This window comes from Cyanistes caeruleus, chromosome 31, assembly GCF_971803275.1.
Source record: "Cyanistes caeruleus chromosome 31, bCyaCae1.hap1.1, whole genome shotgun sequence".
Taxonomy (NCBI): Eukaryota; Metazoa; Chordata; class Aves; order Passeriformes; family Paridae; genus Cyanistes; species Cyanistes caeruleus.
Window position 1 is genome coordinate 2,781,616 of NC_141731.1, and position 22,721 is coordinate 2,804,336.

The window sequence follows — 22,721 nt, forward strand, 5'->3', positions numbered from 1 at the left end:
TGCTATTGGTAAAGCTTGTGGCTACTGCAGTTTAGCCTCTTGGCATCTTTTGCTGATTTGCCTCTTCAATGTCTGATTCATCCTCTCTACCTGTCCACTGGATTGGGGTCTCCATGGTGTATGGAGATGCCAAGCTATTCCCAGTAACCTACTCACCTCCCTCACTACGGTGGCTGTGAAATGTGGGCCCCTATCTGATGATATTCCTAGAGGCACCCCAAATCTTGGAATGATTTCTTGCAGTAACCACTTGACTGTCTCCTTTGATTGATTTGTGTGACAGGGAAGAGCTTCTGGCCATCCTGAAAATGTGTCAAGCCCTACCAATAGATATTTGTATCCTCGAGTTCTTGCTAATTCTACAAAATCTACTTGCCAATAATCTCCTGGTTCTACTCCTACCCGTATTTTCCCTAATTGTGCCTGTCATCTAGCCACTGGATTGTTCTTCAAGCAAATTTCACATTTTGACATTACTGATTTTGCCATTGTTAACATCCATACTGAAATTAAATTTTGTTTTAACGATTTCACCAATGCCTCTGCACTCCAATGACATTTGTTATGTTTAATTTGTAGAACTTCTCTCATTCTCAAGGGGGGTACCACTACTTGTCCCTGTGTAGTCACATACCACCCTTCTGAATTCTTCTGTGCATTCAGTGAGCGTCCCAATTTCTCATCCTCTATTGAATATTTTGGTTCTGGAGGTAAATTGAATTGAGATACATTAGTTTTTAAAGGTATCAATGCCATTGCAGTTTTCACTTCTCGAGCAGCTTGTCGGGCTGTCCAGTCTGCTCTCCGATTTCCCTCATGAATTTTGGAGCTTCCTGATTGGTGAGCTTTGCATTGCATGATTCCTACTTGCTCGGGCTTTTGTACTGCTTTTATTAATTGCAGGACTGCATCTTGATGTTTAATGTGTGTGTCTTTAGAAGACAGCAGTCCTCTTTCTTTCCCCGGTACCCCATGTACATGCACCACTCCAAAAGCATGTTTTGAATCAGTCCAGATATTTACTTTGTTCCCTTCACTCATCTCTAATGCCCTGGTTAAAGCAACCAGTTCTGCTCGTTGGGCAGATGTGTTTGCTGGTTAGGAGCAAAGCTGGATTCAGAAGGTTTAGCTGTCTTTAATGTGACACCATCGTGCTCGGTTAGGATTGCCTGGAATTTCATCATCCTGCTTGGAGATAGCCATTGGCCCCCCTTTTGTTCTAAGACAGTGGTCACCGTGTGTGGCACATGGACATCTATGTCTCTACCCATCGTGAGTTTCCTGGCTTCTTGGATCAGCATCACAGTGGCTGCAGCTGTCTGCAGGCATGAAGGCCATCCGGCACTCACGTTGTCAAGTTGTTTGGAAAAGCAGCCTACCAGCCTTTTCCAGCTTCCCAAAGGTTGGGTCAGCACTCCCAGTGCTGGGTGTGATCTTTCATGCACAAACAGCTGAAAATCTTTGGATAGATCAGGCTATCCTAATGCCAGAGCTGTTGTCAATGCCTCCTTCAGTTTGAGGAAGGCCTCCTTCTGTGGTCTGCCCCAGGTAAGCGGTTGTGTCTTCCGGGCTTCATACAGGGGTTTTGCAATTAGTCCATAGTCCATGATCCACAGGCTGCACCACTCTGTCATCCCAAAGCAAACTCGTAGCTCATGTAGGTTCTGGGGTTCTGGAATAGCACAAATAGCTTGAATACGGTTAGTACCCAGCTTACATTGCCCTTGTGAGATTTCACATCCCAGGTAAATCACAGTCTGTTGGACAATTTGTGCCTTTTCTTTAGACACCTTATATCTTCCCATTCCTAGTTGATTTAAAATTTCAATTGTTACCTTTATGCAGGTTGTTTTCTCTTCTGTAGCTGTCAGTATATCACCAACATACTGTAACAGCAGGTATTGTTCTCTTGGTACTTGCCCATTCTCGTTCCAAATCTCCAGCTCCTTCGCCACCTGACTTCCAAATAGGGTTGGACTGTTCTTGTATCCTTGTGGGAGTCGTGTTCAGGTGAGCTGAGTTTTCCTTCCATTGTCTGGATTTTCCCATTCAAAGGTAAACAGTTTCCTACTTTCTTTGTCAAGGGCTATGCAGAAAAAGTCATCTTTTGAATCAATTACAGTAAACCATTTCTATTTCTCTTTCACAGATATCAACAATGTGTAGGGATTAGCTACCACTGGGTAAATATCTTTAGTTATTCCATTTATTGCTCTCAAATCCTGTACTAGTCTGTACTCACCATTTGGTTTCTTCACTGGAAGTATTGGTGTATTCAGTTCTGATTCACATTCTTCTAAAATTTGGTACTTCAAAAATTTATCAATAATCTTTACTATTCCTTGCCGTGCTTCTGGCTTTATGGGATACTGTTTAACCTGTACAGCTTTTGCTCCTTCTTTTCATTCTACATGTCCTGGTTGTGCCAACTTAGATTTTCCTGGTATGTCTGTTTCCCATAGAGAGGGAATTACTGCATCCTCTACTTCCCGAGGGATAGCAGGGACTGGTTTTTCTTTTATCATTAAGATTTGTCCTGTCTTTGATTCAGGTATTTTCATTAAAAGCTCCCCGTTTTCAAAAGTTATCACTGCATCAAATTTTGCTAATAAATCTCATCCTCAAAGTGGAATTGGACACTCAGGCATATCTAAAAATTCATGTGTTAACACTTTGTTTCCAGAACACAAATCCAGGGGTTGCAGGGATGGTCGATTCTCCTCCTTCCCTGTGGCTCCAACTATTGTTGCTGTTTTGTCTCCAGCTTGCCCTTTTAGATCATTTAGCACAGACTATGTAGCCCCTGTATCCACCAGAAATTTTACTTCTTTATCTCCCAATTGTATAGTTACTAAAGGTTCTTGTATTGGTTTTTGTTCCGATTCTAGTCAGCTGCTGTACTCCCCCAGCACCATTAATTTGGAAGCATCTTGATTCTGCTTGAACTGCTTGCCCTGGTTAAACCGATTTGGACATTCATTTTTCCAGTGCCCCTCTTGTCTACAAGAAGCACATTGATTTAACCACAATCTTGGCAAAACCCATCCCCCTCGTCCTCTGCCAAGTCTGCCCCTCCCCAGTCCACGACCACCTCTGCCGCATCCTCTGAAACCTGGATTCTCTCTTCCTTGGATCACTGCCAAAAGATTTTGCTGCTGCTTTTTACTAGCTTCCTTTTTCCTGTTATTGTATTCTTTCCAAGCCACTTCAAGTAATTGATTCAAATTCCTTGAATCTTCTTCTTCTGACTTCTGCAGTTTTCTCCTAATATCATCCTGCGACTGCCCAAGAAAAATGAACACAAGCTGAACATTCACTTGTTCTGTTTCTAGTTGAAGATCTGTATACTTTCTTGCTGCCTCCTTAAGCCTTTCCAAAAATGCAGCAGGGGATTCTTTCTTTTCCTGTCTTACCTCATACAATTTAGACCAATTCATAGCCTTAGGTACAGCATTCCCAACCCCTGTCTGGAGCCACTCTTGATATCTCTTCAGGCTCCGCATGTCCCCAAAGGCATTGGGATCCCACCCTGGATCCTCGGTTGGAAAGTTCTCATCTAAAGTCGCCGTCAGCACCCCAGTTCTGAGATCTTCTCTCACCTTCTCCTTGGCTGCTCTAAGCACCATCTCTTTCTCAGTAGAGTCCATTAAATTCTCCACTATTACTTGTATATCATTCCAATCTGGATCTGAGTTTTCATAATCATTTTTACCACCCCTGCTACTTTATCAGGATTTTCTCTCTAAGTTCCAGCTGATTGTTTCCAAATTATCAAGTCTGCAGGGGAAAAAAGGAATTTTCACAAACACCAGCCCTTCTACTCGTACTCCTTGTCTCAAGGGGGCAATCACAGTCCGCCTTTGTCTGCCCAAATCTTTTCCCGTTCTACCCAGAACCGGAGCAAGCTGTGACTGAGTCCGATGGGATACCGGTGTCGCTGATTTATTATCATCACCCCTGCTACTGCTATCTTCCTCCCCAGCATTTTTCACATTTCCTTGTATCACAGTTAGATTTGGATCATCTCCCGGAGAAGAAGGATCAGGTGAAGGCGGTAGAGGAGGATAAAGAGGGCAAGGTGAAGTGGGATTAGGCGAGATAGGGTTAGGTGAAATAGGATTGGGTGAAGTGGGGGCAGACAAAACAAAGTTGTGCTCTTTTGGTTCTGCTGAAACCACTTGTAAATCAACATCCATCTCTTTCCCCCGATGCAAACTTTCTTTTAATGCCAGGTGCTCTAAAGAACTTTTTCCTTTTACACAAAGCTCACATTTATCACTCACACGTGCCTTAGCTGCCATCAATCCACACTCAGCCTGCCATTCTGGCTTGTCTCGCAAATAGAAAAACAAATCAACGTACGGAACTTAATCCCACTTTCCCTCTGGCTTACAGAACAACATCTTTCTTGATGTTGACACTTTTCCCCACTGTCCAGGTCATATCCTGGCCACCGTGTATTACAATAATCAGTCAACTTTACGTAAATCTTGCCCAAAGTTTCCCTGTTTGCAATGTGCTAATAAGCACCCCAAAGGAGAAGTAGGTGGTACAGGGGTATTGCCACCTCAAATCCCTTTAAGCTTCTCCATGTTACAGTTACAATACACCACACACCACTGCTGCCCAACCTGCAGCGCTTTTGCACTTGTCTGACAGACGGCGCCTGGGCAATACCAGGAATTCCTCCAGCCCAACCGTGCGAAGCTGTGGCTGTGTCTTATCGGCAGGCACCAGAGCAGACCGAAAAGCACCTCACCTCTCTCAGAGGGACGTTGTGAGCAGCGCAGACGGTCGCAGCTGGATGGGCTTCCCGAGAATCCCTCGGTGCCGGCTGGAGCATGATCGGGTCGTGAGCTCGCTCAGCAGCACTCACAGGGACCCATCTGGGTCACCAAAATGTTAGCGTTCAGGAACACACATAATCACAGACTGATTATATGCAGGTGCTTTATTGAAGTGTGCGGGAACTGGGGGTATCAGCAACCCAAATCTAGCTCCATTGTCTTTGTCCAAAGTGCACATATTTATATAATTCCAGCTGTAGCAGTAATCACTATAACAACCTTATCAATACTGCTTTGTTAATAAATCTTCATTAACTTTATCTATATTGCTTCATGACGGTTAGCTCATCCTTGTATGAACATGTACGAATCTTATCTCTGGGTGGGTATCTTGGAGACCCCAAGAAACAGTTCCCATTATCGTAAACATTTCAGCTTGCTAGATCATCCCCAATACCAAGCATTCTTGTGGCCTACCTCTACATGATTTTAATAAGCATTTTCAGAAACATTTAACTCCACAGTAACATCTTGATGTTTGGAGGATGTTTGTGCTGAATCTTGGTGTCCTGGAGGTTCTTACAGACACAAGATGCCCAATGACTTCCTGAGATGAACTTGGGCAAGGAGGAATCCCCACCCCTAGACACTCTTCTCTTGTTTTTCCCCCAAACCAGGATTTTTCATTCCCAAACCGAGGCCAGATGGAGGAGAAGGAAAAGCCCCAGAGATCCCACACGAGGTGGGTCTGCAAACCCAGCCCAAGGAGCTGTGAAGAGGAAAGATCCCCCCTGTGCCAGGAAGGTGGCCAGAGATCCAGCCAGAGCTCGGAGCTTGGGGTGAAGCCTCATGGAGGGGAGAAGCCCTACAAGTGCTTGGAATGTGGGAAGGGCTTCAAAAAGAGCTCTCACCTGCTCCGGCACCAGGTGATTCACACTGGGGAAAAGCCCTATGAGTGTGGGGAATGTGGGAAGAGCTTCAACCACAGCTCCAGCCTCATGCGGCACCAAATGATTCACACTGGGGAAAAGCCCTACGAGTGTGGGAAATGTGGGAAGAGCTTCAACCACAGCTCCAGCCTCATGCGGCACCAAATGATTCACACTGGGGAAAAGCCCTACGAGTGTGGGAAATGTGGGAAGAGCTTCAGTGACCGCTCCAGCCTTAGGAATCACCAGAGGAGCCACACAGGGGAACGACCCTACACCTGCTTGGATTGTGGGAAGAGCTTTGGGTGGAGCTCTGACCTGAGGAATCACCAGGTCATGCACACCAGGGAGAAGCCCTACGAGTGTCCGGAGTGTGGGAAGAGGTTTCAGCGCAGCTCCACTCTCATCAGACATGAGCGGATTCACACAGACGAGAGGCCCTTCCGCTGCCCCGACTGCGGGAAGAGCTTCAACCGCAACACCATCCTCACTGCCCACCGGCGCATCCACACTGGGGAGAGGCCCTACGAGTGTCCCCAGTGTGGGAAGAGCTTCTCCAGGAGCTCTAACTTGACCCAACACCAACGGAGGCACCAGTAAGGGAAGCCCTGCGAGTGCCCCGAGTGCGGGAAGAGCTTCGTGCGCTGCTCCAGCTCCATCCCCCATGGGAGGATGGGCATTGGATGATCCCCAGTGACCCCCACTGGTGATCCGTGGTCCTGGTGATGCGTGTTGGGAAGACACCTGGCTGGGAGGCTCCACATCTTCCTGGCTCCCTGTGGGCACCTGGATGAACACCAGGGCAGGAACATCCATTCGGACACAGACCAACAATGGGAATTCCTTGGGGAAAGCACATTTGTTGACTTTCAATCCCAGAAAACTGTTTGTTAAAAGTAACGGAATTCACAACCCCTATTTGTTACACTTCAGCATCTTCCCAATACCTCTCCTTCCTTTTCTTGGAATTCAGCACAAACTTAGAGTCAAAAAGTTTTCCAAGTGCTCTTGCTGCGTGATGCCACATTGTGTCGTCCATGCAGAAATTAATGAAGAAAACACCAATTGCCTACTGAGACCCTTCTGCCCCCTCCCAAATCACTACTCAAGAACAAGCCTCAGGCACATGCCCATAGTCCCTCTCTGCCAGCAGCTCCGAGCTGCATTGCACAGTGCTTGCTGTGCCCCAGAGAGCACCAAGCAGGCTGGCCTGGTGCCCCTGAATATTTCTGCAAAACCCTCAGCATTTCACACCTTTGCTGTGGCTCAGTGCAGAGCTCCAGGATTGCAGGCGCTTGGTCCCAGAGCTGTGTGAGGCACTGGCTCGTGCAGATGTGCCCTGACTTGCTGTCAGTGCCTCACGCTGGCCTCGGTTCCCCTGGCAGAAATGCCGTGCCTGAAGGACACTGCCCTGTGCTGGAGCCTGCGGAGCAGCCCGGCTCCTTCCCCCTGTGCCCAGAGTGCTGCACACACTGCTGACCATTGCCAGGAGTTCCAGGGCAGGCGGCAGAAGAGCAGCAATGGTCAGGCAGGGCACAGCCCTGGGCTGCTCTTTGCCTTTCTCTCGTCCTGTGCAGACTCCAGACAGCCCATGGCACCAGTGTGTGCTGTGCCCAGCACGGCGCCGCTTCCCCTCAGGAGCAGCCAGCTGCCAGCTTGGCTCTGAGAGCGGAGGATTTGCCTGGGGCCAGCAAGAGGCAGCCAGGGCCAGGCTGCTGCCTCTTGCAGCTCCAAGGGCCTCCTTCCAGCCTGCCTGTGCCGAGTCTCAGGCTTCTCCGGGCTCTGCCAGGGCTCTGCTGGGGCTCCAGCCTGGCCAAGGCCGGGCCCGCTCTCACCTCACAGTCGCTGACAGCTCTGCACCACAGGAGACCTTGCACAGCACCCTCACTGCTCTTTCTGCTTTCTCTCTTCAGCCAGACTCTCCTCCAGCCAAAGAGATTTCTCTTAGGGATACAAATCCAAGTGGCAGGAACCCAAATACTCTCGAGTCACATCTGCACAACCTGCATCTGCACAGGATGTTTGCGTTGCACCGCTCCTCCTTTGGTTTTTCCTGCAAATGCCATTGCTGTTTCTGCCTCAAATAGAAATGCCACAGCTGGGCAAAACTTGTCCAGTTGGCCATATTCCAAAGGCAGTGTGGTCTGGAGAGGATGAATGAAGAGGAGCCTTCCCCCCTTACAAACTGTACCAAAGAAGCCATCAATGTCACTTTCCACCTGTAAGAAAAAACTGACAATTCAGGAGGAAATGTTGAGCTTTCTCACAGGGTCAGAAGGAGAGAAATGTTCCAAAGGAGTTGAGATTTGAGAAATTTTATTTAAAATCCTACTCTACAATCCTACACTACAAACCTACACTACCATCCTGCACTACAATCCTACTCTATAATCCTACTCTACAATCCTACTCTGCAATCCTACTCTATAATCCTACTCTAAGTTGGTCATGGAGAAGACAGTTCTAAATTAATTGTTGCATTCCTGCCTCCTCCTTCCACTTCTTCACTGCAACGATGAGAGGTGCCAGGCTGGACCCAGGCATGGCCGATGTTATAAATTGATGCTGCAGAAAGGAAAAGAAAACAACAAGGAAGCATGATTTTCCAAGCGAAGAGCTTCAAAGGCAGAGGAATACTTTTTAAATGAAAAGGGGATTGAGTCAGAGTAGCTCAGGAGCATGGGGCAAGAGTGGCACAGGTTGCCCCAAGAGCTGGTAGGTGGCCCACCCCTGGAAATATCTGAGGTGTGAGTATCCTGATCTCTTGAAAGATGTCTCTGCTCATTGCAGGACACAGACTAGATGACCTTTCCATGTCCCTGTGTGTTAGTTTGAGATGAATTGACATTTAGGGAAAGAAGTAAGAAACCTCGCACGGAAGTGATTTCTTTGAGAGAAGCTGCTGGGAGCTTCCTCTGTGCCTGAGACAGGCCAATGGCTGGCTAGTTCTGAGAACTGACAACATTTTGCACCATTTAGAAATGAGATGCGCCTCTGTGATGATGCACATTTTGAAAACCACCAGCCCGGGCACTGGCCCTCTTTGCTTCCGGAGCCCGAAGGTAACGGAGCTCTGGTGAGGCCGGCCCTGCTCGCCCACGGCCTGTGCTCCTGGGGGAGGCCGGGCCAGAGCCCAGCGGCTCCCGGGCGGGGGATGGAGGCTGCGGGACCCCGGCCCCAGGCTGGGCCAGGCCACGGCTGCTGACATCTTGCCCACACTAAACCCTCTCCCCGGCGTGCAGCGACAGCTCCAGGCCGAGCCTCCCCTCCCAGCGGCTCCCGGGCAGAGAGAGGGGCCCAGCACAGCCTGAAATCCAACACCGTGACTGCCATGACCTGGGTGAGATTGAACCCTTTCACTGCACAGATGAGACCTTTCTTATTCTTGTGGGCCTGATAATAAAATTTGTTATTCCTTTGAAGTTTGAAGCCTGTTTTGCCCTTCTCCTAATCCATAGCTCCCAGCAAGAAATGAGTAAGTGCCCTGGTGATTTTAGCCAGCGCTAAAACCCAGCACTCCCTGCCAGCCCAGCCCAGTCTAGGATTGCTCCCCACTGTCAGCTGAACAGCACCAAGGTTGGAAGGGAGGAGGATGGGGGCTCATCTGATGCTTTGGATTTCAGTGGAGGAGGAGCCCATCCCTGGGACACTGTTTCACCTGCAGCCCTTTTGGCATTTTACCTGCAGCAGCTCCTTGGCAGACCAGCGCTGCGCCTCGCCTTTCTGCAGGCAGCAGCTCAGGAAGTCACGCAGCAAAGGCGAGAATTGCTCGGGCTGCCGCAGCTGTGGGCTCCCTTCTGTGGCTATGTGGAATTTAGCCTGGAGAAAAAAGAAACACAAGGCTCTACCTGCTTCTTTCCCATCTGGAACTGCTCTCCCAGAGCCCATTGTTCCAGCTCCACTCTGCAGTGGCAGTTTTTGCCCTGGCAGAGAGGCAGACATGACTTTCCTGTAGCATTTGGATGACGACTTTCCTGTATCATGAAAAAACCCAAGCCCCAAAGCCACAGCTTTGCCAACATCCAGCAGATCTTGCCTTGGCAGCTGATTTCATTGCCTGCTCTAGTTAGTGGCAACTACATCAGCAAATACATGTTTCCTTCTCGGAGGATTCCCAGCAGCTTGGCAGCCTTTTTGGAAGAGGGATTATGCTATTCTAGCTAACTCTACTATTCCAAGGATTCTTATATGAAAAGAATCTCTGCAGTGCTTGTTGGTCCCTTAAGCACAGCTGCCATAGAACAAAACTCATCCAGCTTTTTGTCTCGTTCTTGAAAATGATGGTAATTGGAAGAAAAGAAAGGAAATGCAGCAGGTGTTCCTCAGGGAAGGAAACAAACCTTTGGAATCTCATTTTCAACACAGACTCATTAAGATGCCTCCACAAATGTATTGGGTTGAAAATGCCTGTTTGGGCACACAGGAGCCACCTGCAGCTCTGTCTCTCAGCACTCTGAAAGTTTCAGGTTCCCTTATGTGGCAAAAGGAAAATATTCATGGTGAAATCAGAAGTGTCATCCCTGTGGTAAGCCTGTGCTCGTTGGATTCTCAAGTCAATGCATTAACGCTGTGCCCATCCCAGAAAGTGCCAGGAAACAAACAGGAGGTTTTGGCAGGCTCTCCCTGTCACCAGGCTCCAGCTTGGTGATATGGAGAAAGTGGCTTGGGTTAGGAAAGAAGGTGGTCACTGAGTGTCTCAGCAGCACTGCACAAGAAGCAGAAGAGACTCTGGCTTTACAGCCTCATCTCCAGGTTTCAGGCAAGTTTCCCTGTGAGAAGAATGGGGCTGCACTTCTTCTCTCAAAAGCACTTTTTTAGAAACTTGGTTTGGTTTGAGTTTCTTTGCTTCATTTCTGGAAAGATAACAGCAGCTCTGAGATGCTTGTTTCCTATTCTTGGGGCCATCTACACAGCCAAAAGAGCTGGAACGACTTCTGAGGCAAAGCAAAATGCTGCCTGAGAATGGAGATGGTTTGGGCGAGGTAAGGCTTGAGTTCCCCCAGTGCTGCAACCAAAGCTCCAGCAGATGCTGATGTGCTGCAGGGCCATTTGTAGAAGGGGCCTTGGTGGAAGTACTTCCAGCAGATGGCCATGGGATTTTGTGCAGTGAGCAGAGAACACGGGACAGGTGAGAAAGACAGCGGGATCAGAGAGTATTTGCTCCTTACCGATCGAGCAGTGAAACTGTCATAAGGAGTTTTTTGTTCGGCCATTTCAATTGCCACAATTCCAAAAGACCACACGTCCACTTTGGGGCCATATGGTTGACACTTCACCACTTCAGGTGCCATCCACCAAGGAGTCCCGGTCACCGAGCACCGCTGATTTTGCTCAGGGGTGAGCTGAGCAGAAAGGCCAAAATCAGCTGAGGAGAAAGCAAAATACTGTTTTAATTTTAATACTCTCAATTAGGAAACCAAGCCAGAGAATTCCCCAGTGGAAGGTTGAGAATGTGCACTTGAATTTCCTGGACAACAGTCCCTGCTCTGTTTCCTTGGGGCTTTAGCCAAGGAAATATGAATTGGCTACTTCAAACATCCCCCCATTTTTTACACTTCCTCCAGCAGTGCCTTTTGTTCCCCTGAAGGTTTAGATTGCAGCTCCCTCCCTCTGGAAGGAACACACACAGACACACACAGAGCAATAGCAGTCTTGGCTGCTTGTGGTTCCTTGTCATAGCTGTGTGCACCCTGCAACTGTGCCTTCAGCCCACAGCAGGGGGGACCCCTGCACTGCCAGCAGCAGCATTTTTGGGGAGCTGGCAGTCACTGAAAGCAGCCCCACACCCCCCATTCCTGGAAGGCTGAAGCTGAGCAAGAATACACTGACCCAGCTTGACAGAGCCGTCGGTTCTGAGAAGGATGTTGTTGCTCTTGACATCTCGATGGATCACGTGGTTGGAGTGAAGAAAATCCAGTCCTTGCAGGCACTGAGAGAGAAAAGAGAACCAGGGGGGCAAAAAGTAGTGCTGTGAGTTCATCGCACAAGCAAGGAAACAGCTGTGGAAGGTTCCCTTTGCAGGGGAATGGGGAGGAATGGCAGAACACAGCGCCATTGAGAGCAAGAGCCTGCTGCTCCCACAGTAGCAGAGCAGCACCTTTCTCAGGAAAGGCATGTCAGCTTTTGAAAGAGCACCAGCAACTGCTGTTGTAGACTGTCCCCTGTAAAGCAGCCAGGGTGACTGCAGCTGCAGTGCATGTGCTCAGAAGCAAACAGCATTTGGGCTTCACTACTATCCTTTTCGGCTGAGGACTAAAAGAAATTAGTCTCTCTTTTCTTCTTTCCTGTTTGTTTCAAATCCTGCCAGCACACCTTTGCTTTAGAGACAAGGAATGTAGTGCAGACAGGCAAAAGTTTAGCTAGGCAAGGTGGAGAAGTGCAAATGCCAATGCAAGAGACAGTGCTAGAATACAAGAGCAGGGGATAAGAGTACAGGAAGTGAGTCCAGTGAGTGTAGGGGCACTGGCAGACAGTTCACTTGAGATGCTCTTGCTTGCCCATAGCCGAGCAGCAGCACAGAAACCAAGCCTGGCCCATGAAATCCCTCCCGTTCTGAGCCCCTGTTTCCCAGACAATGCAGCTCAAGGCCTTGGAAGCACAGATGGGATCCCTGACCTCCCGACTGACAGCTGCAATCTCTCCTTCAGACATTTGAATCTCGTCGATGAGATCTCTCAGAGTGCCTCCGTCCATGTACTCCATCACCAGCCAGAGTTCCTCATGCACAAGGTAGCTGAAAAAAGGAAACAAGGCCATGCAGGTGAACATGCACGGCTAGCTTGGTTTTTTGCTTGAGTCTTGTTTCTGGGTCCCTTGGAGACAAGGGCAGAAGAAAAGGCATAGACATTGCCTCTAGGCTGTGCAGTGTTTGCAGTCTGTGCTGTCTCAAGGAGAAAGGCAGTTTAGGAAGAGCCCAGATAAAAAACCTGTCACGCATGGCATTTCTGGAAATAAGCACCTAGTCTTCTGGCATGCACAGCAATGGAAAAGAGGGGCAACAATGCAAGGGCAGTCCTCTCTTGGATGGTTCATCAGCATTTAAGAAACTTGAAAACCTCAATCCCAAAGAACTGTGGAGGCAATGAACTTAGAAGGTATTGAATTCTTAAGATAGGGCTGATGCAGGTTTTTGAACAATGTTCAGTCTGCATTTGCCAGGGTGGATTCATGCAGACAAAATGCAGTCTCTTCCCATCCATTGGAGATAAGTAGAGAAATAATCATTAACAGCTCTATTTCCTGCCACTGACCAAAGTGGGTTTTTAAGCTCTCATGCTTGTAGTATGTAAACAAACATTCAAGGGATAGGACCGTGACCACTCACCTGGCTAAGTAATTCACGATCCTGGGACTCCTATTACTCTCCATGATCCTGATTTCATTCATGGTTAGTATCTTCCTACTCACTCCTTGCACATTTATTTTCTTTATGGCCACCTCAAATGACATTGAAAAGGAGTAACTTGAGACAATTGGTAGCATGAGACCACAACACACATGGAGCAAGTGATTTTGGAATGGCACAGCCAAGCTGTGCCAAAGTGCCTTGTGATTAGACCTCATCACTGGAGTAATTAGGGAGTGACATTCCAAAAGCCCATTTCTCTGCTCCCTTGGGGGTCAGTTACAGGACATGTGGCCACTGGCGATTTGCCTTGTCCACAAAGCCTGTTCCAAGTGCAATTTGCAGGCTGGCTCCAGTCTGTGCTTCTTGTGCCTTTTCAGCACAGCTCTACTCAAAGCTCCAGCCACAGCTGTCAGCAGTGGGGAAAGGCCTGGAGAGCAGCAGAGGCTGCAGGGGCTGTTGACATTTACCTCTCCTCCTGTTGCAATGTCAAGTGCTCTGGAAACCTCTCCAAAACCCCTAGAAACAAAACAGCAGCAAAGAAAGGAGAAGCCATTTAGATCTTGCACTGAAAGCCAGTCCAGACAGGAGAGCTCTGCTGTAAATGCCTAAAAGCTGCAGGTTGCAGGAGGGGTGTGCCAGAAGGCAGATGATGCATTTTCCCCTCAAGTGCCTGGGCACTGTGCCTGTTCCTGAAGCCTTGGGCTTTACTGCCTCAGCTCCAAAAGGCAGCTTATTCCTTCAAGCAGATTTACCAGGTTCTGTTCCTTGCTGCAGGCAAGACCTTGGCAGCATGGAGATGTCTTTGACAATGCCTTCTGAGCACACTTGACAAATTCTGGCCAGTACTGAGAGATGGGGCAGACTAAGCGCGCTGTCTAAACATGTGGACAACTTGTCTGACTTCCCACTTGATGGATATTCCCCCAGGGAAACACCTGGCCCATGGCTGTGTAGAAGTGACTGTGGTTGGACTCACCCGCTGCCAAGACTTTCCAGTTCGATGTATTTTGTGATGGGATTTTCCTTGTTCACCATTCTCCCTGAGGGAAACAAAATGCAAGATGCTGAATTTCAGGCAGAGATCCGAACTTGCAGGAGATGCCAAAGGCAGCCCCGCTGTCTGGGGCTCTGAACCCTCTGTGGTCAGCTGGGCAGCAAGCACAGCAGCAACAAGACAGGCAGTTGTGCTGTACAAATGGGCAGCAGAGAGACTGATTTTGTCCAGTCCGTGGAAAGAAATGAAGCGCAGAGAGCACAGCAGGGCACAGCACAAGGCTGGCAAAGGCCAAGCATGAGCACTGACAAGCAATGGCAAGAAGACACAGCCAGCCTGAGCCCCTGACAAGCTGTGGCCCCCGTTCAGGACACACCAGCATTGCCTTGGAGATCAGACACAGCCAGGTGCAGGCCCTTTTGTGTCCCAGCAGGTGAAGGTAGACACCAAATCAGCTGGGATCTTTTCTCAGCCCCACCAGGTCTTTTCTGAGAGCACAGCACTGGCAGCTGTTATGGGCAAGAAGCAGATTAAATGGGTTGTGCTGCAGAATCACAAAGGGCTTGATGTTTTTTCCCAGAGACTGATCTGAGCAGGGCTTGGGCCAATAGGTAGGATTCTAAGAGTCATGGGAATGGCTGGGAATCAGGGATGAAAAAGTGCCATGGATCTGAGGAATACACAGCACAGGGGCTGCAGGCTCGCTCCTGAGAAATGCCTGCAGTGCTGTTTTATCTGATCACACCACGTGGATGTGTCTCTTGGACACATCTTTATAAAAATAAAACTGGGATATTAATTACAGATTGTTATACAAATATCTGTTTCTTCCTTGTGGGCCCAATGAAAACATCTCTTGCTCTCTGTTTCTGCTGTCACCTGATGTTCTTTCAAACGAGTCCTCACTGACAAAAAATACAGCATTCTCACAAAAACCTTGTAGATGCAGTAGAGGCAATAAATACAGTCCTAAAAATGACACCAGTAAGACACATGGGGCAGAACAGCTCTTTCAGGATGGAGAAAAAGCAAAAACCCCTAAATGCAAAACCAAACAAGGATAAAAACTGAAAACTAAAAACGGAACCACAACAAAAAGACAAAACCCCAAAACCAATCAATATCTCTGAAGTCTTTTGGTTCTGACGACAGGTGGGAAGTCTGGAGTCTAAGGAGAATTTAGGAATCAAATATTCTGTTCAGTTTGGCCACTAGCACACAGGACTTGCATAGATCATTTGCTGGGCCACAGCCTCCTGCTGATCCAAGAACAATTCCTGCTTCTGCCTTTAGTGGCAAGGGAATGCCAGGCAAAGCCGAGCCAGTCCAAGCTGCCCTCAGAGGCAGCAGGAACAGCCAGAGCGCTCTCTCGCTGCCTCAGAGCACAGCAGTTCCTGTGGGGAGTCCTAAATGTCTCTGGGACACCAAAGTGAGGAGGATCATTTGCTACAGCTCTGCTGGCACGTGCACACAATACACTGTCCCTCAGACAAGAAATACACCAGACGTACTCAGTTGCTCCACGAAGTCTCCCTGGCTCTCCTGGAGCTGAGCAGCAGATGTGTCACTGCTGGAAATGGACAAACTGCCCAGGATCCACTGCTCAGCTTGGGGAACAAAGGCTCCTTTAGATGCTGCTGCTGCTGCTGCTGCAGCAGATTGAATGGAAGAGCCTGTGTAGATCTGCGAGAAGAAAGGAGTTTGTGTCAGAAAGCTGGCTGGCAGAGATTACCCCGAGTTCCCTTTTCAAATGCAAGCCCTTAGGAAGTTGCTGTTAGCCACATGCAAAGCTCATCAACTGGATTTTATTGGATGCCCACTTCTGGAACCAAATGGTCAAAACCCAAGGTTGGTTTTAATCAAGTTCATGGCCAGTTTCATATTCCATTTTCCTGGATTTTCTGAAGGATGACTGCAACAACAACCAGTGCACTTCCTCCCAAGGATCCCTTTCCCCCTCCAAGGGCTGCAGACACATTTGCAGCTCCTTGTTCTAATGTTGGAGCTCCTCCCCCTGAGTCCTCTTTTCCTGCACCATCTTCAGAAGGTGCTCAGCCTGCAGCACTTGTGCTTGGGACAGTACCTGTGCCTGCCGCCGACCTTGGGGCTCTTCATCAGCAGGCATTTGCTGGAAGCCTTCGCAGGCTGCCAGGTGAGATATCAACACGTCCACCTCAAGTCAAAGAGAACAAAGCAGTCAGAGACCACAGCTTGTCCCTGTGTGCCAAGGCTCATTGACTGTGAGCAAAGGGAAAGAGCAGGACAGCAGCAGATTCACCAAGGGATACAGACAGCTTGCAGCTTGTATTCCAAATCTGTCTGGGGGACTGTGTTCACTTGCAAAAAGCCCTGAAGAAACAAGGAGAGCAGGAGCAGGCCAGCAGGAATCCCTTGAGATGAGTGCTGGCAAAAGGGGCAAATGACTGGTGCCACTGTCCAGGGCAGCAGCTGAGATTGAGCACAGCAGGAAATGTCCTTCCAAGCAGCTGGGATAGACACTACAGCAGGATGGCACTGAGAGGCATCAGCCCAGCCCCCTGCTGCTCTGCAGAGGAAAGGCAAGAAGGGCAGAAAGCACCAGACTGCAGTGACTGCTGTGCCTATCGCTCTTTCACTCACTCGATTTTCTAGAGCCTCTTGCTGCTGAGCGAGGAGATGGAATTTCTCTTCGATGATTCTCCTTTCTTCCTCCAGCCTGTTCTCCTTTGCCCTGATCCTAGCCTCAGTTTCCTGCAGCTCTGCCAGAAGCTCCTCCTCGGAGGCCTGTGAGGAACCAGAGAGAGGAATTTCCATGAGTGGAGTGTCTGCCTCACTTTCACTCACCTGGTTTTCTTGATTTCCTCTCTGCCAGGGGAGATTCATCTCCTCTTGGATGCTTCTGTCTTCCTCAGGCCTCCTCTTCACTGCCATGATGGCCCTTGGAGCTTCGGGCAGCTCTGCCTGGGGCTCTGCCTCGATGTTCTGTACACACAAATGGAGAGCAAGTGCCTGGGAGCTGCCATCAGGCTCAGCTTCTTCTTCAGTTTCAGCCTCAAAATCACACTCATTCAGTCACTTCTTTCTGCTTCCCTACCCACCTCTGCTTCCACTGTAACCTCCTGTCCCGCTGCTGATCTCTGCAGAGGCTCTTTGCTTTCAGGGCCTCTGGCACTCGTGGCCTGCTCAGTCCCAAGAGCTGCGTTTTATGCCCCTCTTCCTGCCCTTCACTCTGTCCCCTGCTGAGTCAGCCTTACCTGGCCATTCTCCAGTGGCTCTTCCACCTGCTGCCCCAGCTGCTCTTCCTGCTCTTGGGCTGGGAACAGCTCTCCCTCAGGCTGGCACGGCCTCCCTGATAAAACAATCTGCTCCTGCTCTTTCTCTGGAAGGACCTGCAGAGAAAGCAAGAGAAGATGGGCTTCAACTTCTCATCCAACATTTGTGGTCCAAGACTCAAAGACTGATGGGCTCCCACGTTCCCAAAGCTCTGTGCTGCTGCTCTCCTGCCTTGTTCTCTGCCTGTGGGGAAGCACAGATTCCAAAGTGACCCTGGCAGTGCAATCAGGGCCCATCTGGCACTGAATCTCCAACAGACTCTTGGGCAGCTGACAGGAAATGTGGGGCATTTCTCAAGGGCCTCCCTCCCCTTCTGCTGTGTCCTGCTTGTCTCTCCCTAGTGACTGACAGCCAGCCCTGTCCCACAGCTCCATCCTGGCTCTGCAGAGGCTTCCTGGGTGAGCTCAGCCCGTGTGAGAAACACTGCTTGAGTTCATGTTCTTTTCAGGCCTGCACTGCCACTCCTGCCCTTCTGACATCTACACTCTTGTTAGAAATCCTGCTCATTCAGGAGACAAGGATGTGTGCAATTTGATCCTCTGCTGCAGGTCAGAGAGCCTCTATGGCCACCTCAGGATATGGAAGAGGACCAAGGTGTTTCTCCTCCCTCTTTTGTCAGCTGAGAATTCTGAGTGGCACTGATAGAGATCCTCAAAAGGCCCCACCAACAAATTAATTGACACACCCCTAGGGATGCCAATGAAGGAAGCCATGGGTCATGTAATACATGTATGACCAAAGTCACCAAAAACCACCTAAACCATGGAATTGTGCCACCTCACTAGGACAGGCAGAAATTTATAGGTTAAACAGGGAGTGTCAGGACAGAAGAGGCAGGAGGAGGAAAACAGCTCTAAGGAGAAAAAACAACCATCTCTAAAGGGGTTCTTAGCAACACAAGACAGCACTCAAGGACTTGCAGCTTTGCCCCCACACTAGGCTCCAATGCAGTTTCCAAAGCTGCAGACTTCACCACAAAACGTATCAAGAGAAACTGGCCAATTGTGGATTTTGCCTCAGAAGAAGGGTTCAGAACTACACAGTTTGTTTCTTTGGCCACACAGGACAAGAATGGTCGGCCACAGTTTCATGGACAACACAATCATCTCCCTGCAGCTTATCAATAGCCAAAAGACAGGTGGCCTAAAAGACTCTATAGCAGTGAAGAATTACTTCAGAAAACTGCATAACACTTCTCCAGGTCATGCAGAGGTTTCCAAAAAGGGAAAGCAAACAAAGCAAGCCCTGTGAGCCCCAGAAATGCCGTGTGAGGCCTTGGCCATGGCTTGGCAGAAGCCAAGAGACAGAGCTTCCCTGAGCCAAGCAGCCAGCTGCTCACCCGCAGGCAGCAGCGCTTTGGGGCCTCAGCACGACGGCTCAAAGCCCAATTTCCAGCTGCCACGGGATGGGGGAATGGCTGGGTGCTGGCAGGACTCCAGCACTCTGCATCCTCAGCCAGCAACAGCAAGTGCTGGCTGCTCAGAAACTTGCAGCTCTGCCTTGCACTAAAGACAGCAGCACCCAGCACTGGCACTTACTGTCTGGGCATGGTCAGGCTGGGCTGTGACCACAGCTGGAGGCTCGTGCTCCTTTTGCTCATTTTGCTCCTCTTTGGCCTCTTCTCCAGGAGCAGAGGGAGCCACAGCAGAGTCTGCTCTTGCTTCTGGGCTCTGTGGACAGATGGTGGAGTTAGGGACAGGCAGCTCCCTATCATTTAGAACCTTATTTCTCTTCAGCTCGATTTCTACAACCAGCTCTACCAAGCACAAATCATCAGCTTTGATAGCAATGGGATCCTAAGTCACTCCAACTAAATTAAAATGGGTTAATTCAGCCAGGCTGCAAATAGCTCTGAATTAGAGAGTTCACCCTGGCTACTATCAGCAAGCAACGTTCTCTCTGCAAATCTGAGCTTTGAGTTCTTTTAAAGCTCTGCAATGGAAAATTAGGAAATAGCCAACAGTGCCTTTGCTATTGCTGTTGTAAACATGGAAATGGATCTTCTTTCAGCCCACCCAGCTGGCCCTGTGCACTCTACTGCCACAGGCCAAGCTCACAGTTCCCTGCACAATTCTGAAACACCAGGAGCATCAAATGTTCCTTTCTGACTCACCTCAGGATCGGCACCTCTGAACACACGGGTCAGATGACCTGCAGTGGGCAAGGAAAATAAACCAAATTCTTTGAGAAAACTGGAGAGAACCGTGGCCTGTTTAGAGCAGCATCTGAGAAGATCTCCCAGGCTACATTTTCAAAGGTGTCCTGCTTGACTGGTGTGGTTTAAAGCAGCAACGAAAAAATCACTAGAAAACTTACTTATTTCTGGCTGTGAGATATGGATTAGAACAAGAGCAAAACAGGCTTAAAACTTAAATGGAATAAAGAAAGTTTATTTACAAAAACTACAAGAATAAGAAACCAGAATAAAACTTCCAGAACAACCCGTTTCTCCCCGACTACCCAACCATTCCCTTGTTTACATGACAACATAGAGACAAAAAACTTTGAAACTTTGGTGTTTGAAACAGTCCCAATTCCTGCTAGAGTCCTTTCATCAGTCTTTGTAGAGAAACAGAAGTCTTCTTCTGCTATCTATGGAGTTTTTCACAAGAAAACGATTTTTCTTCATAGCTTTCTATTTCTCTGATGCCAGCTGCCCTGAAATCTGCCATCAGTTGTCTCCTCCCATTTCCCATCACTCTGAGGTGTGTTATGGGTCATGAGTCTAGGGATGTCATTTTTATGAATGAGTTATTCAAAGGCAAAAGTTCTCTTTATCTGTCTCTGTGAGGCCTTCTGGAAACAGAAGTTTTCTTTTTGCTTCTTAAAAGCCATAAATCTTCAACTCTTACTTCTCCTCCTCTGTTCCAGCATCTCACAGTGTCACAACTACTTCATCATTTGCTCAAAATCCACACTTGGAAACACTCCATTCCTCCCAATATACTCTGTCATGAATTAAAGGAGTTTTTATTCAGAACACTACTGTCCATCTCCATAGCTTTAACAGAAAAATATTTCAGCTTATTAAAGCATCTCCTTCTTTCTCTTCCCCCTCTCAATTTAATTTGTTTCTTCACTCTCTTTGATGGGTTGATGGTTGATCACTCCCTCTCTCTCTCTCTGGAAAAAAAGGATTAATCTGCAAGTCTCATGCAGGAAGTAAAAGATTTAAAATCTTGCTAAAGCTGCAGATGTTGATGGTGTCAGGTTTCAGTTCAGTGGCAGAAACTGCAAACCAAGTCAGGCCAGCCGGCTCCGTTTCTCCCCCCACCCCGCCCTCTGCAGCCTTGTCCGGCCTGGAGGGGGGGAGGAGGCCGAGACAGAGCCCTGTGACCTCGTCAGAAGCCAGAAACCAAAGAGAGCAAGAAATTCCCGGCCTCACATCTTCAGGTGGTGTTCACAGGTTGATCTCACTTCTCAATAGTTAAAACCGCTGCCAATTCTCACCCATGGCCAGGAATTAGTCAGGAGAAAAAACTCCCATCAGCCTCCAGCAGTTTCAACTTCCCCAGCTCTCAGAGCTATCTTAAAAGTAAAGTCACCCCAAGAGATTGAGCCAGCAAAGTGAGGAAATGCCAGACTCTGCTGCCACAGGCTCTCCCGTGGAGGGAACAGAAGCCCTGCAAATGCTGCCCGCAGCCCCCTGGCTACAGACACCCCGTGTTTTGCTGAAGGTGTTGACAGGAGCTTTACCAAACCAGGGGCATCCTCGTGGTCTTTGTGTTTCAATAGCAACCCGGTCACTAAGAAAGAGCAGGGAGACCTACAAAAGCCAGCTCAGGTTCCAGACAGGGAAAACCTCTACTTACGTGCCAGGTTGGTCAGGAAATAGCCGGAGTAGCCGATGACATAAATGGTGCAAACGGCAACAGCGAGCTGCTCCATCACTGTAGCACTGCTGTGCCAGTTTGCACACTCTGCTCCACCACAAGAACAAACAAGGCTCCTGTCAGTGTGCAGCTGCCCACTGACAAATGCCTCAAGCAGGAGGATGCTCCTGCACTGAGCAAGCCCAAGAGCTGCTCTGACCCTGAGGCCTTCCGTGCACCAAGGCAACCTTGGGATGTCACCACAACAAGGTGGCATCCATGCCCTGACATCACAAAGCCAATGCTCTGCGCTGCTCCGGGAATTGATGCAGAGCAACCCAACCTTCCCTACAGCAAACAAAAAATTGCCTGGCAGGTTCTCCTCTGTCACAAAGGGTCACAAATCCTTTGGTGGGCTGTGGGAAATGGAAAGACAGAAACTTCCACAGATACTGAAGGGTTTCATTGACAGCCATGGAAGGAGCTTGGGTTCATGCAATGCTAAAGGTTCACAGACGTTGAGTCGAGAATTCATAAGCTTATGTTCCTATAGCTGCAAGTAAGAATATGCCAGAAGTAAATAAAAAACTGTATTGAGCGAGATGGTGGAGAGTTTTCATCTGTGATTGTGTGATTTTATAGAGTAAGCTATGAATCTAAATATTATCATGAGAAGCACATGTGTGTAGGTGAGTTAGCAGTGTATTGGGTGAAAAGCAGACACAGTGCAGCAGAACTTGGCAAAGGTGAAAGGTGATTAAGTAATAATAAACCTCTTCAATTTAGTGCATTAGCCAAAAACTCAAATTAGAGAATCTAAGGCACTGCACCAGGCTGAAGCTGAGGATCCCCAGCCAAGCTCAGAGGGAGGAGAACACAGCATTTGTGGGATCCTTTCCAGTCTGACTTGCTTTAGCTGGAGCCTGGGGGAGGAGAGAGCAGGAGAAGGGTTGGCTGAGTCCTCTCCCCTCTGCCTTGCCCTTCTCTGCTGGATCCTCAGTTCATCCCACACCCACCCCAAGACTCCATCCCCACCCTACTGGTGCTGACGGGATTAAAGGAGATAAAGAGGAGATTAAAAAGATAGAGAGGAGAGAAAAAGAGAAGTTTAAATGCAGATTAAATATGAAAGAAATGCATATGTTAGTGAGTGCTGAGAGTTGAAAGGGAGCTGAAGGGTTTGGGAAGGGCCAGGAGCCCGTGAAGGGCTCAGGAGCTGCTGCTGCCGGGAGGAGGAAATGCACCAATGGCTCCCAGCAGAGTCTGTGCTTTGAGGCTCTTTCCCAAACAGCTGCAGGAGGGAAAGCAGCTGAGTTTGGAGGAAGAGTTTTCTGCTGAGGTTTCCTGTTTGGAGCTGTCACAAGCTTGAGCTGCTCAAGGGAAACGCGGCTCTGCTTCCAGCAGGGCCCAACTGCCCGGGAGCACAACTTGGTTCCCTGGCCCTGAGCCAACGGGCAGCAGCAGCTTCTGTTCCCTCCTGGCTCTTGTGTCATTTCCAGCAGCACAAGACACACCAAGAAAAGCTCCTCCAGAACATGC

The 22,721-nt window shown here is 48.9% G+C and overlaps 2 protein-coding genes across 2 annotated transcripts in view; one reads left to right on the forward strand and one right to left on the reverse strand.

The window, feature by feature from the left end:
• LOC147648715 (uncharacterized) overlaps positions 1 to 22,721 on the forward strand; it is a 96,620-nt gene that overhangs the window by 61,060 nt on the left and 12,839 nt on the right. The window contains 1 exon segment of the mRNA XM_086866488.1: positions 5,633 to 6,305. Coding sequence (XP_086722614.1) covers positions 5,633 to 6,305 — 673 coding nt within the window.
• LOC147648719 (serine/threonine-protein kinase PAK 3-like) lies at positions 8,016 to 21,421 on the reverse strand. Its single transcript, XM_086866524.1, has 15 exons — positions 21,183 to 21,421; positions 19,484 to 19,521; positions 18,909 to 19,040; positions 17,292 to 17,426; positions 16,678 to 17,019; positions 16,142 to 16,231; positions 15,570 to 15,741; positions 14,041 to 14,104; positions 13,532 to 13,580; positions 13,041 to 13,153; positions 12,332 to 12,449; positions 11,546 to 11,645; positions 10,885 to 11,081; positions 9,398 to 9,535; positions 8,016 to 8,281 (listed from the first exon to the last, which is right to left on the reverse strand). Exons 1-15 carry the CDS (start codon positions 21,256 to 21,258, stop codon positions 8,180 to 8,182), a joined length of 1,866 nt encoding a protein of 621 aa, XP_086722650.1. The 5' UTR covers positions 21,259 to 21,421; the 3' UTR covers positions 8,016 to 8,179.